At 53.8% G+C, this 17,809-nt stretch overlaps 2 protein-coding genes across 5 annotated transcripts in view; one reads left to right on the forward strand and one right to left on the reverse strand.

Moving 5' to 3' along the window:
* The window catches only part of FSD1 (fibronectin type III and SPRY domain containing 1), a 17,252-nt gene extending 5,831 nt beyond the window's left edge, over window positions 1-11,421 (reverse strand). For all 4 annotated transcript variants that reach the window (XM_032252212.1, XM_032252215.1, XM_032252213.1 and 1 more), the window contains exons 1-7: window positions 11,260-11,421; window positions 10,039-10,134; window positions 9,745-9,876; window positions 7,746-7,847; window positions 5,641-5,663; window positions 5,340-5,461; window positions 4,013-4,222 (exon numbers count right to left, since the gene is read on the reverse strand). In XM_032252212.1, coding sequence (XP_032108103.1) covers window positions 4,013-4,222; window positions 5,340-5,461; window positions 5,641-5,663; window positions 7,746-7,847; window positions 9,745-9,876; window positions 10,039-10,134; window positions 11,260-11,274 — 700 coding nt within the window. In that variant the 5' untranslated portion in view covers window positions 11,275-11,421. The remainder of the gene's footprint in view (window positions 1-4,012; window positions 4,223-5,339; window positions 5,462-5,640; window positions 5,664-7,745; window positions 7,848-9,744; window positions 9,877-10,038; window positions 10,135-11,259) is intronic.
* Window positions 11,360-17,809, forward strand: part of TMIGD2 (transmembrane and immunoglobulin domain containing 2) — a 15,005-nt gene continuing 8,555 nt past the window's right edge. The window contains exons 1-2 of the mRNA XM_032252491.1: window positions 11,360-11,531; window positions 14,172-14,399. Coding sequence (XP_032108382.1) covers window positions 11,360-11,531; window positions 14,172-14,399 — 400 coding nt within the window. The remainder of the gene's footprint in view (window positions 11,532-14,171; window positions 14,400-17,809) is intronic.

The raw sequence follows: 17,809 nt of genomic DNA on the forward strand, positions 1-17,809 counted from the left end.
GCACCACCATGCCCAGCTAATTTTTTGTATTTTTAGTAGAGACGGGGTTTCACCATGTTGACCAGGATGGTCTCGATCTTTTGACCTCGTGATCCACCCGCCTCTGCCTCCCAAAGTGCTGGGATTACAGGCTTGAGCCACCGCGCCTGGCTTTTTTTTTTTTAAAGACAGGGTTTCACCATGTTGGTCAGGCTGGTCTTGAACTCCCAACCTCAGGTGATCCGCCCACCTTGGCCTCTAAAGTGCTTGGATTACAGGCATGAACCACGGCGCCAGGCTGAGACTCCATCTTAAAAAAAAAAAAAAAGAAAATTAGCCGGGTGTGTCGGTGTACACCTGTGGTCCCAGCTACTCAGGAGGCTAAGGAAGAAGGAGCATGTGAGCCCAGGAGGCTGAAGCTGCAGTGAGCTGTGACTGCGTGACTGCACTCCAGCCTGTGCTACATAGCAAGAACCTGTCTTTCAAAAAAAAAAAAAAAAAGGCCAGGTACACTGGCTCACGCCTGTAATTCCAGCACTTTGGGAGGCCAAGGCAGGAGGATCACATAAGGTCAGGAGTTTGAGACCAGCCTGGCCAAGATGGTGAAACCCCATCTTCACTATAAAAAGTAGTCAGGTGAGGTGGCACGTGCCTGTAATCCCGACGACTCAGGAGGCTGAGGCAGGAGAATCGCTAAAATCTGGGAAGCAGAAGTGGCATTGAGCCAAGATTGCAACACTGCACTCCAGCCTGGGTGACAGAACGAGATTCTGTTTCCAAAAAAAAAAAAAAAAGCAGCGGGGAAAGAAAGAAGAAAACAACCCCAACCCTCCTGTCTTTCTTTTTTTTTTTTTTTTTTTTTTTGAGACGGAGTTTCACTCTTGTTACCCAGGCTGGAGTGCAATGGCGCGATCTCGGCTCACCGCAACCCCTGCCTCCTGGGTTCAGGCAATTCTCCTGCCTCAGCCTCCCGAGTCGCTGGGATTACAGGCACGCACCACCATGCCCAGCTAATTTTTTGTATTTTTAGTAGAGACGGGGTTTCACCATGTTGACCAGGATGGTCTCGATCTCTTGACCTCGTGATCCACCCGCCTCGGCCTCCCAAAGTGCTGGGATTACAGGCTTGAGCCACCGCGCCCGGCCCCCGCTCCTGTCTTTCTAAGCAATCAACAAAACAGTAAGTGGATTGCAAACGACCACATGGGTGGCGATTTCATCAGTATCCTCACTCCTGCACACCTTTCGATGAATCCAACTTTCTGCCCTGAGGAATTCACTCACTAGGAAGTCTGTCAAAGGCAGGGAGCCATGGTTGCAAAGCATGGCATCTGGAAGCCTCGTAGTGACAGAAGAGATCTATGATTTGACTGTGGTGTTGCTGGTGACGTGAATTTACACATGGGAGAAAACTGTGTGGAATTATATATGCACACCCAAATGAGCACGTGTAAACTGGTAAAATGTGGCCGGGTACTGTGGCTCATTCTTGCAATCCCAGCACTTTGGGTGGCTGAGGCGGGTGGATGACCTCAGGTCAGGAGTTCGAGACAAGCCTGGTCAACATGGAGAAACCCCATCTCTACTAAAAATACAAAAATTAGCCAGGCGTAGTGGCATGTGCCTGTAGTCCCAGCTACTCGGGAAGCTGAGACAGGAGAATTGCTTGAACCTGGGAGATGGAGGTTGCAGTGAGCCAAGATCACACCACTGCATGCCAGCCTGGGCAACAAAGTGAGACTCCGTCTCAAAAAAAAAAATTGCTGGCTGGGCGATGGCTCACACCTGTAATCCCAGCACTTTGGGAGGCCAAGGCAGGTGGATCATTTGAGGTCAGGAGTTTGAGAGCAGCCTGGCCAACATGGCAAAACCCTGGGAGGTGGAGGTTGCAGTGAGCCGAGATCTGCACTCCAGCCTGGGCGACAGAGCAAGACTGTCTCAAAAAAAAAAAAAAAAAAAGATGGCTGGGTGTGGTGGCTCATGCCTGTAATCCCAGCACTCTGGGAGGCCGAGGCGGGCGGATCACAAGGTCAGGAGATTGAGACCATCCTGGCCAACATGGTGAAACCCCGTCTCTACTAAAATACAAAAATTAGCTGGGCATGTGGTGAGTGTCTGTAGTCCCAGCTACTCAGGAGGCTGAGGCAGGGGAATCACTTGAACCCAGGAGGCCGAGGTTGTAGTGAGCCGAGGTCGTGCCACTGCACTCCAGCCTTGGCAACAGAATGAGACTCTGTCTCAAAAAAAAAAAAAAAAAAAAAGGCGGGGGGTAAAATGTGAGTCCACTGCACCCAAGTCCGTTTCCCGGTTTTTATGCTCACTACGTGGGTCCTCACCGTACTTTGTTTTCATTGCTTTGGCAACTTCCTGTGAATCTATAATTATTTCAAAATACAAAGTTACAAGAAAACAAAAACCAACCGGCAGGAGTGCTTGGAGAGGTTTGAGGGATCCTATTTAAAACAAATAAAACGGGGTGTGTTTATTTTGATTCTCAAGCAAAGAATAAGCCAGTAGCTGTTTGCAGGCTCCCGGGCGGCTGGCGACGTTTTCCCCTGCAATTAGCATGCTGGTTATTAACCATGTATGCTAATTACAGATAACTAGCCAGCTGATTACAGCCCCAAAGCAGCTAGTGAATAGTGATGGTTAACCTATCAGCTAGCCTCTCCCCGCCCTTGAGGATTTTTTTTTGAGACGGAGTTTCCTTCTGTTACCCTCGCTGGAGTGCAATGACTCGATCTCTGCTCAGTGCAACCTCCACTTCCTGGGTTCAAGCGATGCTCACTCCTCAGCCTCCCGAGTAGCTGGGACTACAGGCATCTGCCACCACACCCAGCTAATTTTTTTGTATTTTTAGTAGAGACAGGGTTTCACTATGTTGCCCCGGCTGGTCTTGAACTCTTGACTTCAAATGATCCACCCACCTCAGCCTCCCAAAGTGCTGGGAGGACAGGCGTGAGTCACCGCTTCCAGCCAGGATGGCTTTTTAATCTCACGAGGATTTCCCCCTTCAGAACCTACCTCCACCAGCTGGGTGGATTCCCTGGGTTTTTTTCCTTATTCCCTCTCTGTTTTTTAGAGACAGGGTCTCACCCTGTTGCTCAGGCTGGAGTGTGGTGGTACAGTCATGGCTCACTGCAGCCTCCAACTCCTGGGCTCAAACGATCATCCCACCTTAGCCTCCCTTGGTAGCTGGGACCACCATGCCCAGGTGACTTTAAAAAGTATTTTTGTGGAGATGGGCTCTTACTTTGTTACCCAGGCTGTTAACTCAGGCCTTAAGCAATCCTCTTGCCTCAGCCTCCCAAAGTGCTGTATTACAGGCATGAGCCACCATGCCTGGCCGGATTTCACTTTCTAACTGCCAAGGAGGACCCCATATACTTGGAGGGTGAATCCAGAACACCAACTCCAGGAGGGAAGAGATTACTGTCTGCTTTGTTCGCTGATCCGAGGACAGTATCCAGCTATTTGGGAGGCTGAGGCAGGACTGCTTCAGACCAGAAGTTGGAGACCGGCCTAGGGCACTGGCAAGATCCCTTGTCTAAAAAATACAGGGCATGGCATTCTCAGGCCTCTGCCTCCCCCAGGAGGAATTCAGACACCTGGCCGTCCATTTATTATTATTATTATTAATAATTATGTATCCCTCTTGTTGCCCAGGCTGGAGTGCAATGGTGCTATCTCAGCTCACTGCAACCTCCACCTCCCGAGTTCAAGCAATTCTCCCACCTCATCCTCCTGAGTAGCTGAGGTTACAGGTGCCCGATATCACGCCCAGCTAATTTTTGTATTTTTAGTAGAAACAGGTTTTCACCATGTTGGCCAGGCTGGTCTTGAACCACTGACCTCAGGTGATCATCCGCCTGCCTCAGCCTCCCAAAGTGTTGGAATTACAGGCATAAGCCATTGAGCCCGGCCACTGTCAGATGCAGGGATCGTCCCCAAGACCCCCGACGACTGACGGCGAGACGGGAGCCTGGAGGGGTGCTGTTCACAGCTGGGTGGAGCTGGTGCATGCCACCCTTACCTGTCAGGGTGTACTCTGTCTGCCGGATGCCCTCGATGACCATCCAGGGCTGGTCCTCCTTGAGGCGGGGTGGGCCCTCGAAGTTCGTCCGCCGGTATTCCAGCACGTAGTGGTCGATCTTGCTGTCCTCGTCCGGCATGCGCCACACCAGGGTCACACAGTTATCTGCCACCAGGGACTCGGCCAGGTCGATCACCGGCGCACTGGGCACTGCCCAGGACGGAAGGGAGAGGGGGGTCAGGGTTCTGTGCCTGGTGCCAGGGGCAGGGGGCTTGCTGCAGCCCCACCCAAACACACAATTAACAATTTTGGGGGCATGGCCACAATGGGGTTCCACGTTTGGCGTTGGAGACTCTTTTTTTTCTTTTGAGATGGAGTCTTGCTCTTGTCACTGGAGTGTAGTGTCCTGATCTTGGCTCACTGCAACCTCTGCCTCCTGGGGTCAAGCGATTCTCCTGCCTCTGTCTCCCGAGTAGCTGGGATGAGAGGCGTGCACCAGCAAGCCTGGCTAATTTTGTATTTTAGGAAAGATAGGGGTTTAACCATATTGGCCAGGGTGGTCTCAAACTCCTGACCTCAGGCGATCTGCTCTCCTCAGCCTCCAAAAGTGCTGGTATTACAGGTGTGAGCCACTGTGCCCGGCCGTGGAGACTCTTGAAGTTTCCACCAAGGGGTAGGGGGAGGGCTGAGCTTTCTCAGGATTCCATCATTTAGAGGCAGAATTATTCCAAATTCTCTACCAATGAGAGATGTGGCTTTCTTTGGGGCTGCATCATAGACAGTGTGGGGTTTCAGCCCATTTCTCCCCAGGGGAGTGGCCTTCTCAGGGCTCCAACCCTCAGGACAGGGTTTTCCCAGAAGCTACCACGTAGTAGGCGGGCCCTTCCCATGGCTCTTTCCACAGGCAAGGTCTCATGAGGACTCCACTCCCCCAGGACACAGTACTCTCGGGGCTCCACCCCTGGAGACAGGGTTTTCCCAGGATGCCACTACCCAGTGGGTGGGGTCTCCTCATGGCTCCACCCAGGGGTGGGGCTTCATGAGGACTCCAGTCCCCCTTAGGACACGTTATTCTCAGGGTTCCAACCCTAGGGACAGGTGTATTTTCCCACCTGGCAGTGTTAGGGGGGCTTCTCATAGCTCCACCCAGGGGCGGGGCTTGATGAGGACTCCACCCACATAGGGCGTGACATTCTCAGGCCCCGCCTCCCTCAGGCAGAATCCAGACACCTGGCCGTCCACCTTACTTCAGGTCCTGTTTCAGGGCCTCCTAGCCCCCCGGGCCATTCCCCTGAAGTCCTGGCCCTCCAGTGCATGCCCCTCTCACCAGGCAGGAACTTGAGCGCCTGCAGCATCTGCCGCTCCTGCGCGAAATCCACCATGAGGTGACTCATGTTATCACTGACCTTCGCTTTCAATGACAGCCGGAAGGCAGGGGCCATGGTCACTCTGTGGGGAAAAAGGTGGCAAACGTTTTCGGGGGGGATCAGGCTGGATCATCTGTGGTACGGGGAGGCCCCTCCCTGGGCACCTGTCCAGGGCTCTGGACTGAGACACCCTCACCAGGCAGCCCCTGTCTTCACCCCAGGGGCAGGGCAGTGGGGTGGGGCCAGACCCCAGCTTCTTACCCGTCTTTGATTTGCTTGGCAGCCTAGAGAGAGGGACAGAACAACATTCAAAGATTTGTTTTTTTGGTTTTTTTTTTTTGAGACAGGTTCTTGCTCTGTTGCCCAGGCTGGAGTGTACTGGCTTGATCTCAGCTCACTGAAACCTCCGCCTCCCAGGTTGAAGCGATTCTCCTGCCTCAGCCTCCCGAGTAGCTTGGATTACAGGCGCCCACCACCACACCCAGTCAATTTTTTGTATTTTTATTTTTATATTCATTTTTTTTTTTTTGAGAGGGAGTTTCACTCATGTTACCCAGGCTGGAGTGCAATGGCGCGATCTCGGCTCACCGCAACCTCCGCCTCCTGGGTTCAGGCAATTCTCCTGCCTCAGCTTCCTAAGTAGCTGGGATTACAGGCACGCACCACCATGCCCAGCTAATTTTTTGTATTTTTAATAGAGACGGGGTTTCACCATGTTGACCAGGATGGTCTCGATCTCTTGACCTCGTGATCCACCCGCCTCGGCCTCCCAAAGTGCTGGGATTACAGGCTTGAGCCACCGTGCCCGGCCAATTTTTTGTATTTTTAGAGAGATGGGGTTTCAACATTTGGGCCAAGCTGACCCAGGTGATCCACCCACCTAGGCCTCCTAAAGTGCTACAATTACAGACGTGAGCCACCATGCCTCGCCTTTTTTTTTTTTTTTGAGACTGAGTCTTGCTCTTGTCACCCAGGCTGGAGTACAATGGCATGATCTTGACTCACTGCAACCTTGACCTACCGGGTTCAAGCAATTCTCCTGCCTCAGCCTCCTGAGTTGCTGAGATTACAGGTATCCGCCACCACGCCCGGCCTATTTTTTGTATTTTTAGAGTGGGATTCACCATGTTGGCCACACTGGTCTCAAACTCCTGACCTCAGGTGATGCACCTGCCTCAGCCTCCTAAAGTGCTGGGATTACAGGCGTGACCCACTGTGCCCAGCCCAAAGATTTGTTTCTACCAAATCATAAAGCCACAGACAGGAAGACTGAGGCCTAGGCAGGAAGGCATTTGCCCCAGCACTGGAGGCAAACCCCGTGATTTTCCCCCTTCTTGACTGTGCCCTGAAGATGGAGGATGGCCAAGACAGGCTCCTGTCCCCACCCCAACCTCCTGCCCACACGCAGTCCAGACAGCTGGCAAATTCAGTAAATAAAACTACAGGATACCCAGTTAAATTGGCATTTCAGGCTGGGCAAGGTGGTTCATGCCTGTAATCTCAGCACTCTGGGAGGCCTAGGCAGGCAGATCATGAGGTCAGGGGTTCGAGACCAGCCTGCTGCCCGACACCACACCAGACTTTTTTTTTTTTTTTTTTTTGAGATGAGTGTCACTCTGTCACCCAGGCTGGAGGACAATGGTGCCATCTCGGCTCACTGCAACCTCCACCTCCTGCGTTCAAGTGATTCTCCTACCTCAGCCTCCCAAGTAGCTGAGATTACAGGTGCCTACCCCTATGCCCAGCTAATTTTTGTATTTTTAGTAGAGACGGGGTTTCACCATGTTAGTCAGGCAGGTCTGGAACTCCCGACCTGAGGTGATCTGCCCGCCTCAGCCTCCCAAAGTGCTGGGATTACAGGCGTGAGCCACCACGCCCAGCTTAATTTTTGTATTTTCTTTTTTTTTTTTTGATACGGAGTCTTGCTCTGTCGCCAGGTTGGAGCGCAGTGGCACAGTCTCGGCTTACTGCAACCTCCACCACCTCCCGGGTTCAAGCAATTCTTCTGCCTCAGCCTCCCGAGTAGCTGGGACTACAGGTGCATGCCAAACACCCGGCTAATTTTTGTATTTTTAGTAGAGACGGGGTTTCACCATGTTGGCCAGGATGGTCTCGATCTCTTGACCTCGTGATCCACCCGCCTCGGCCTCCCAAAGTGCTGGGATTACAGGCGTGAGCCACCGCGCCCGGCCAATTTTTGTATTTTCAATAGAGACAGGGTTTAACCATCTTGGCCAAGCTGGTCTTGAACTCCTGACCTCGTGATCCACCCGCCTCAGCCTTGCAAAGTGCTGGGATCACAGGCGTGAGCCACCGCGCCCAGCCAGGCACACTATTCTTTACCCGGCAGCATCAGAGGTGCTCACCTGAGGAAAGTCCTCACTGTCCATGGCCTGCAGAGTCTGGTTGGCCGTCTCTAGAAGCTCCTCAGAGCTCTCCAGGGCCCGCGTGCAGGCAGCCAGCTGGTTCTGTGGACACCAGGCACACAAAGAGGAGACAAGTCACTCTACTGCCTCAGGCCCCCCAAGGGCTCCTCACCCCCTTCGGGGTCCAGGGTACCATGCCCTTCTCGAACTCCAGGTGGGAGATGGATGTTGGAGCCTCAAGGGCCCCATCAAATTGGGCCAGGCTCTTGGGAGTATAGAAGTAAACCCTGGAAATCCCTTCCTTAAACACTCACAAGAGTTTGGGTGGGTGGTTCACGCCTGTAATTCCAGTACTTTGGGAGGCCAAGGCGGGAGGATCACCTGAGGTCAGGAGTTCAGGACTATCCTGGCCACCATGGTGAAACCCCATCTCTACTAAAAGTGGAAAAACAAGGCTGGGCATGGTGGCTCACGCCTGTAATCCCAGCACTTTGGGAGGCCAAGGTGGGCGGATCACAAGGTCAGGAGTTTGAGACCAGCCTGGCCAATATGGTGAAACCCTGTCTCTACTAAAATTACAAAAAAAATCTGCCAGGCATGGTGGTGGCGGGTGCCTGTAATTCCAGCTACTCAGGAGACTAAAACAGGAGAATCACTTGAACCCGGGAGGCAGGGGTTGTAGTGAGCTGAGATTATGCCATTGCACTCCAGCCTCGGTGACAAGAATGAAACTCCATCTCAAAAAAACAAACAGACACACAAAAATTAGCTGGGCATGGTGGCGGGTGCTTGTAATCCCAGATACTCTGGAGGCTCAGGTAAGAGAATCACTTGAACCTGGTAGGAGAAGGTTGCAGTGAGCTGAGATTGCACCACTGCACCCCAGCCTGGGCAAGAGAGCGGGACTCTGTCTCAGAAAAACAAACCAAAAACTCCCATGAGCTAGGAACAGGGGCTCACGCCTGTAATTCCAACACTTTGAGAGGCCAAGGCAGGAGGATTGCTTGAGCCCAGGAGTTCCAGACTAGCCTAGACAACATAGTGAAAACCAGTCTCCACCAGAAAATACAAAAACTAGCTGGGTGCGGTGGCCCGCTCCTGCAGTCCCAGCTACTTGGGAGGCTGAGGCGGGAGAATCGCTTGAGCCTGAAAGGTGGAGCCTCCAGTGAGCCAGGATTGCACCACTGCATTCCAGTCTGGGTGACAGAACAAGACTCTGTCTCAAAACACAAACAAACCGAAAACTCACATTCCCAGGCCACACCCAGGCTTCTGGGCTCCTGTTCCTTCTGGGACAGGAATCTGCCATGTCAGGAGTTGCCCAGGAGGTCTGGATGCAGCCTGAGTGACCCCAGCTTGGAGTCTGAGTCAGAGCCCATGGAAACCACGGAATGTGTTTGAGTGGGGGTGATGCCTTCAGATCTAGGGGACCAGTGGGAAGGAGTGAGAAACTGGTGGCGCTGAGGGAAGACAGGAGGGTGAAGATCTGAGCTAGACATGGGGGCACCATGATGGAAAGGAGATTCAGAGAGAGCACAGGTGGGCCAGGTGAGCTGGCTCATGCCTGTAATCCCAGCACGTTGGGAGGCTGAGACAAGAGGATGACCTGAGGTCAGTAGTTCAAGACCAGCCTGGACAACACAGTGAAACCCCATCTCTACTAAAAATATGAAAATTAGCCTAGCATGGTGGCAGGTTCCTGTAATTGCAGCTACTCAGGAGGCTGAGGCAGGAGAATCACTTGAACCCGAGAGGCGGAGGTTGCAGTGAACCAAGATCGTGCCACTGCACTTCAGCCTGGATGACGGAGTGAGACCTCTGTCTCAAAAATAAAGAGAGAGCACAGGTAGATGTCAGGTTGATGAGTCCATGGACAGGGAGGGGCCAGGGGAGAGATCAGAAACTCAACAGCTCCCAGTTTTGGAGAAAGATGCCCAGGCCACCTATGCTCTGTTGAGTGGGAAAGGCGGGAGGGGAGGAGGATGCCCCCAACCCTCACCTGCAGCTCGTAGGTACGGCTGGCACGGTCCTGTTTTATCTTCATAAGCATGCCTTCTTTCAGCTCCTCCAGGAGGGAGAAGAGGGACTGGAACTCCGCTTCGAGGTCTTCTTCCACCTTCGCCGAGTTCGCCTGGCTCGAAACAGCCAGGATTGGCCAAAGCCCATGTACAGAGGGGGAAACTGAGGCCTCCCACAGGTATCAACAGCAATGGGCCAGTTCCTACAGCTGCATCCTGTGCCTCCCTCCACCCGCTGCCCCAGGACTCCCCCAGGACTCCCCCACCGCCTTCACCTCCACATTCAACAGCATCTGTTTCAGGGAGTAGATAAAGCTCTGAATTTCTTCATTCTTCACGGCCAGTGTTGTGATGATCTTCCTCAGGGCCTCCTGCACCACCAGAAGTGTGGACACATACATGTGCATACACGTACACCCACATGTGCACACACACGTACACACGTGCACACACACGTGGCAGGCAGATGAGCCCCTCAGCCTGACCAGGCTCTTCCCTGTAGGGTCAGCGCCCCCCTACAGGGATCCAGAGAGAGCTATCAAGCTTGTGCACCAGCCAACAGGTGAAGCTCTGGACTGATACAACTCACCTATAGCAGCTGGGAGCCCTAAGCAACCCCATATTACAGGAGAGAAAACTGAGGCTCAAAGAGAACGTCTCAGGAAGGGAAACAACCCGGCCCCAAACCAGGCCTGCCCGAGCACAAAGGCTACAACCCGTCACCTGCAACCTGAAGGTGGGGCGCGAGGGGCCACCCTGGGGACAGAAAACCCCAGAGGAAAAGGATGCCTTTTGGAAAATGGGCTAACCTGGGGAAAGGGTTCTTGGTGGAAGGAAAAACCGTAGGGAAGTGGGATAGCCTGGGACAGGCTATCCACTGGGACAGGCTAGCCTCGCAACAGGGGTGAGCCAGGGAAGGGGAACCCCTGAGGATGGGGCCTACCTGGGGGAGAAGGATAAGCAAGAAAAAAGAAATTACCTGGGCAAAAAAGTGGAACCTGGGAGTCCGAAATGCGGGGCCCCTGGTAGGCGGGGAGGGGGCAGGGAGTCCTGGGGGAAGGGCAGGGGATTCTGGGAGGGAGGATCCCTCTCGGGGCCCCTTGCTCTGACCCACGCTTCCGACGGGCTCCTTTTCACAGGGGCAGGGTCGGTGGGGTCCGCACTGCGGAGCTGGCGTGGCGTCCTCCGGGGTGGGGCGGGGGCTGGGACGCCTGGTCCGCGGCCGGGAGGGCGGGCGTGGGGGATGGGGGTCCGGGCTGGGACTTGGATATTGGGTGGGTTGTGGGGAGTGTAGAGGGCACGAATCTGGCGCCAAGCCAACATGGGGGGGCGCTGCGTCCCAAACTAGAGTATGGGGGCTAAATCCCGGCGGGGTCGCGACGGGGTGGGGCCTCGGCCGCAGAGCAGCTGGGGCGGAGGCGTGGGGGGGCGCGCTGCGGTAACACCTGGTCCCCTCCCCCGCCCCCGACGCCCGGCCCCGCCCCGCCCCGTCCTACCCTCTGTTCTTCCATGGCTGCAGCCCAGGTCACTCCGGCCCGGCCCGCGGGCCCCGCGCACTCTGGGTCCCCAAGCTGCCTTTGCCGCGGCCGGTAGCCAATGGCCCGCCGAGCCCTCGCCGCCGCCGCGCCCCCGGTTAGCGCTCCATCACCGCGCGTACTGCGCAGGCGCGGCCGCCGCGGCCGCCTGGGAAATGTAGTTCCGCGCTGGGCTCGCCCAGAGCCCGCACGTCCAGCGCCTGGGGCTCACCGGGCGCTGTTGGTGGTAACATGTAAGCTGGAGAGAGCCCTGGATCAGAAGACAGGGGGCTCGACCCCCGGCCCTGCCGTGGGACCTCAGAATCATCTCTAGAGCTCCTGTGCCTCAGTTTCCCCACTTGTTCACCCACACATGTTATTCGTTGCTACTCAAATTGTCTAGCCCGCCTTCTCGTGCCTTGCATTTGCTGAAAATCTAAGGCTGTTGCCCAAGAGGGTGTTCAGCCTCTAATGCCTTCTTTCCATTTGTCCCTATGTTACAACTGAACTCCTATACACCCCACAAAGCCCCAGGCTCCAACAGCTCCTCCAGAAGTCTTCATGCCAGCCCAGGCACGGAAGCTAAGAATGTCTGTGTCCAGCTCTGGAAGGGCCTAGGGCCTAATCTATCCAGGGTCCCTCAGCAGAGGGAGGGGGGATGGGTGGAGCTTCAGAATGTTCTGGGGAGGGGAAGGAGTGGGCAGGGGAGGCTGGGAGGGTGTGTGTGTCTGCTGGGGACGTGAGGCACAGCCACCGCAGGGCCCTCCCTGTGGTCAGGAGGAACGCGGTGGATGATGTAGGCCTTCTGGGTCCCAGTGAGAAAGGAGGTCACTCTGCAGTTGAGTCTGAGAAGTTGAGGTCTGTGGGTTCGCCACCTCCTCCCAGAAGGCACTACAGAATCAGGGGTAGGGGGGTGCAGAGCTGTAAGGAACTCGAGCCCATGAACCTCCTCCACGGGACCCCCAAGCTTCTCCCAGGCCATGTAATAGGACCCAAAATTATGAACAGATATCTATTTCTCTGAACCGCAAAGGAAAACTTTATTATTATTATTATTTTTGAGATGGAGTCTCACTCTGTTGCCCAGGCTGGAGTGCAGTGGTGCGATCTCCGCTCACTGCAACCTCCACCTCCTGGGTTCAAGCGATTCTCCTGCCTCAGCCTCCTGAGTAGCTGGGATTACAGGCGCCTGCTACCACGCCCAGCTAATTTTTGTCTTTTCGGTAGACACGGGGTTTCACCAAGTTGGTCAGGATGGTCTTGAACTCCTGACCTCATGATCATCCTGCCTCAGCCTCCCAAAGTGCTGGCATTACAGGCATGAGTCACTGAACCCATCTTTTTTTTTTTTTTTTTTTCCAGAGACAAGGACTCACTCTGTTGCCCAGGCTGGAGTGCAGTGGCGCAATCATGACTTATTACAGCCTCCAACTTCTGGGCTCAAGTGATCCTCCTGCCTCAGCCTCCCTAGTAGCTGGGACCACAGGCATGCACCACCACCCTGGGCTGTTTTCTGTTTGTTTGTTTGAGACAGGGTCTCACTCTGTAGCCCAGGCTGGACTACAGTGGCAGGATCCCGGCTCATTGTAATCTCTGCCTCCCCGGTTCAAGCAATTTTCCTGTCTCAACCCCCCTGACTAGCTGGGATTACAGGTGCCCGCCACTAGGCCCAGCTAATTTTTGTATTTTTAGTGGGGATGGGGTTTCGCCATGTTGGCTATGCTGGTCTCGAACTCCTGACCTCAGGTGATCCACCCTCCTCAGCCTCCCAAAGTGATTACAGGCATGAGCCACTGTGCCCAGCCTGTATCTTTTTTTTTTTTTTTTTTTTAATAGAGATGGGGTCTCCCTGTGTTACCCAGGCTGGTCTCAAACTCCTGATCTCAGACGATCCTCTTGCCTCAGCCTCCCAAAGTCCTGGGATTACAGGTGTGAGCTGTAGTGCCCAATCAAAAAAAAGGTATTTTGGGAACAAAACAACCGAGGTAAGGACCCTGTCATTTAACTGCTCAGGCTTATGCTGACTGACCCTCCCCCACAAAGTCACCTGCTCTCTCATTGTGTCTTCCTGTACCCAGATGTGTTTATGTAGAGCCTTCCAGAAAGATCACAGGGGTGCATTCCCGCCACTCACCTAAGTACATTGCCTGCCTGCCTTTCTTTTTCTTCTTTCTTTTGTTCTTTCTTCTTCTCCTCCTTCTTCTTCTTCTCCTTCTTCTTCTTCTTCTTCTTCTTCTTCTTCTCTCTGTCTCTCTCTCACACACACACACACACACACACACACACACACACACACACACACACAGTTGGAGTGCAGTGGCATAATCTCAGCTCTCTGCAACTTCCACCTCCCAGGTTCAATCCATTCTCCTTCCTCAGATTCCTGAGTAGCCGGGACTAGAAGCACCAACCACCACGTCCACCTAATTTTTTTTTTTTTTTTTTTGTTTTTTTTTTGTTTTTTTTTTAGATGGGGTTTCGCTCTCGTTACCCAGGCTGGAGTGCAATGGCGCGATCTCGGCTCACCGCAACCTCCGCCTCCTGGGTTCAGGCAATTCTCCTGCCTCAGCCTCCTGAGTAGCTGGGATTACAGGCATGTGCCACCATGCCCAGCTAATTTTTTGTATTTTTAGTGGAGACGGGGTTTCACCATGTTGACCAGGATGGTCTCGATCTCTTGACCTCGTGATCCACCCGCCTCGGCCTCCCAAAGTGCTGGGATTACAGGCTTGAGCCACTGCGCCCGGCTTAATTTTTGTATTTTTAGTAGAGACAGGGTTTCATCATGTTGGCCAAGCTGGTCTTGACCTCGGATGAGCCACCTGCCTCAGCTTCCCAAAGTGCTGGGATTACAGACGTGAGCCATGTCGCCCAGCCCGTACACTGTCTTTCAGATAGAAAACGCATTGGGGAAACTGAGGCACACAGTTGCAGGAAGTGGAGCCCTCAGCAGCCTGGAACGCCGGACGTCTGCTGTCTGGCCCTGGGTGTCACATCTGCCTCTGCAGCAGGAGGCGGAGATTGTGGCAGGAAGTCTGTGAACTGGGAGGGGGAGAGGGGGCCTGATGGGCCAGGAACGGGGTCCCCAGGCATGATGCTTGTCCTCCTGGTGCAGCTCTGGGGTGAGTACTTGGGCCTCCCTCCCCTCCACACCCCCCTCTTGCTGTCATCCCCTGCTGACTGCTCCCCAGCTCAGAGCCCCCCTAAACTTCAGTCTCTCCTCTCTGCCAGATAAGGCCACCTCCCTCTGAGGGAGTCTCGGTAATGAGACTCAGAACATTACCAGGGCTGGAGGATTAAGGAAGCATCCTCTGAGGAGGCCCCTAGGAGACAGGCTGACCCTTGCCCTGCACACCGGCCTGGCCTGGCCTCTCTGCTCTCCACCCTCTGCAAGCCTTTAGCTGCCTCCCTTCGCTCAAGCCTGGGGGCCTAACTTTCTCTGTTTCCCCAATGGGAAGCCTGGATCCGACCTTCAGGCCTTTGCAGCTGCTGTTCCAGCTGCCTGATGCCCTTCCCGGATCTCATGTCTCCATCCTCATCTGCAATTGCATCTCAGATGCCAGGAACTTGCCATAACCTCACCTTCTGCGGGGGTCTAACAGACACGTCAGACGCCTCCGGGCCAAAAGCAAACTTTCCACTCCAGCGGCACCTCCCTCTGTGTTTACAATTAAGGACAAAGGCCGGCTGGGCGTGGTGGCTCACGTCTGTCATCCCAGCACTTTGGGAGGCCGAGACGGGTGGATCACGAGGTCAAGAGATAGAGACCATCCTGGTCAACATGGTGAAACCCCGTCTCTACTAAAACTACAAAAAATTAGCTGGGCATGGTGGTGCGTGCCTGTAATCCCAGCTACTCAGGAGGCTGAGGCAGGAGAATTGCCTGAACCCAGGAGGCGGAGGTTGCGGTGAGCCGAGATCGCGCCATTGCACTCCAGCCTGGGTAATATGAGTGAAACTCCATCTCAAAAAAAAAAAAAAATAAAAAAAAAAAAGGACAAAGGCTATTGCCCTTCACACATTTCCTCAGGCGAAAACCTCCATTCCTCCTTCCCTCTCCCCCAGCTCTAGCTGCTAGCACTGTTTTTGTTGTTGTTCATTTATTTTTGTTTTTTAGAGATGGGTCTCACTATGTTGCCCAGGCTGGTCTTGAACTCCTGGCCTCAGGCAATCATCCAGTCTTGACCTCCTGAAGTGCTGGGATAACAGGCGTGAGCCGCCATGCCCAACCAAGATCTTTTTTTTTTTTTTTTGAGACGGAGTGTTACTCTGTTGCCCAGGCTGGAGTGCAGTGGTGCGATCTCAGCTCACTGCAACCTCCGCCTCCTGGGTACAAGCAATTCTCCTGCCTCAGCCTCCCAAATAGCTGGACTACAGGCGCATACCACCTCGTCTGGCTAATTTTTTGTATTTTTTTTTTTTTTTTTTTGAGACGGTGTTTCACTCATGTTACCCAGGCTGGAGTGCAATGGCGCGATCTCGGCTCACCGCAACCTCCGCCTCCTGGGTTCAGGCAATTCTCCTGCCTCAACCTCCTGAGTAGCTGGGACTACAGGCACGCACCACCACGCCCAGCTAATTTTTTGTATTTTTAGTAGAGACGGGGTTTCACCATGTTGACCAGGATGGTCTCGATCTTTTGACCTCGTGATCCACCCGCCTCTGCCTCCCAAAGTGCTGGGATTACAGGCTTGAGCCACTGCGCCCGGCCTGTATTTTTTTTTTTTAGTAGAGATGGGGTTTTACCGTTTTAGCCAGGATGGTTTTGATCTGCTGACCTCATGATCTGCCCGCCTTGGCCTCCCAAAGTGCTGAGATTATAGGACTGAGCCACCATGTCCGACCAAGATCTTTTTATGACAATGTAAATTGGAGGCTGAGGCAGGTGGATCGCTTGAGGTCAGGAGTTCCAGACCAACCTGGCCATTCTGGTGAAATCCTGTCTCTACTGAAAATACAAAAATTAGCCGGGTGGGGTGGCAGGTGCCTGTAATCCCAGCTACTCAGGAGGCTGAGCCACAAGAATTGTTTGAACCTGGGAGGCAGAGGTTGCAATAAGCCGAGATCACGCCACTGCACTCCCACCTGGGTGACGGCGTAAGACTCTTGTCTCAAGAAAGCCCCAAAAACTTAAATTGGACTGTCTTCCCTGCTTCCTGATTTCCCATCACACTTAGATTCAAAGATAAACCGCTTAACTTCCCCCACCTCCCCACACCACCCCAAGGCTACAGGGTGGTGACCAACCTGTCTTCCTTCCCTCCTTCCTCTCTCCCACTCCTCACTCTGCTCCAGCTGCACGGGCCTCCTGGCCGTTCCTCAAACACGCCAGACACAGTCCTGCCCCAGGACCTTTGCATGGGCTGTGCCCTCTGCCCGGAAAGCGCTTACCCCTAACATCTTCCTTCAACAGTTGGTACCCCTTTCGATTAAGATCTCAGCTCAGGCTGGGCACGGTGGTATGTGCTTATAATCCCAGCAATTTGGGAGGCTGAGGTGGGAGGATCACATGAGACCAGAAGTGTTTTGTTTGAGACAGAATCACGCTCTGTCACCCAGGCTGGAGTGCAGTGGCGTGATCTCAGCCCACTGCAACGTCCACCTTCCGGGTTCAAGCGATTCTCCTGCCTCAGCCTTCCCAGTAGCGGGGACTACAGGTTCCTGCCACCAGGATTATATATATATATTTTTTTTTTTAATTTTTTTTTTTTTTTTTTTGAGACAGAGTTGCATTCCTGTTGCCCAGGTTGGAGTGCAATGGTGTGATCTTGGCTCACGGAAACCTCTGCCTCCCGGGTCTAAACGATTCTCCTGCCTCAGCCTCCCAAATAGCTGAGATTACAGGCATGTGCCACAATGCCCAGCTAATTTTATATATTTAGTAGTGACGAGATCTCTTCATGTTGGTCAGGCTGGTCTCGAACTCCCGACCTCTGGTGATCTGCCTGCCTTGGCCTCCCAGAGTGCTGGGATTACAGGCATGAGCCACTGCACCTGGCCGCTCGGATAATTTTTGTATTTTTAGCAGAGACAGGGTTTCAACATTATGGCCAGGCTGGTCTTGAACTCCTGAGCTCAAGCGATTTACCTGCCTTGCCCTCCCAAAGTGCTGGATTACAAGTGTGAGCCACTGCACCCAGCCCATGAGCCCAGGAGGCTGAGGCTGCAGGGCGCTATGCTGGTGCCCCTGTACTCCAGACTGGGCAGCAGAGTGAGAGGGAGACTTAAAAATGTGTATATATATGGAGTCTCGCTCTGTTGCCCATGCTAGAGTGCAGTGGCATGGTCTAAAAAACAACAAAAACAAGGCCGGGCGCGGTGGCTCAAGCCTGTAATCCCAGCACTTTGGGAGGCCGAGGCGGGTGGATCACGAGGTCAAGAGATCGAGACCATCCTGGTCAACATGGTGAAACCCCGTCTCTACTAAAACTACAAAAAATTAGCTGGGCATGGTGGCGCGTGCCTGTAATCCCAGCTACTCAGGAGGCTGAGGCAGGAGAATTGCCTGAACCCAGGCTGGAGTGCAATGGCG

This window comes from Sapajus apella, unplaced genomic scaffold (assembly GCF_009761245.1).
Source record: "Sapajus apella isolate SASKATOON/1434 unplaced genomic scaffold, GSC_monkey_1.0 scaffold77, whole genome shotgun sequence".
Lineage (NCBI taxonomy): Eukaryota > Metazoa > Chordata > Mammalia > Primates > Cebidae > Sapajus > Sapajus apella.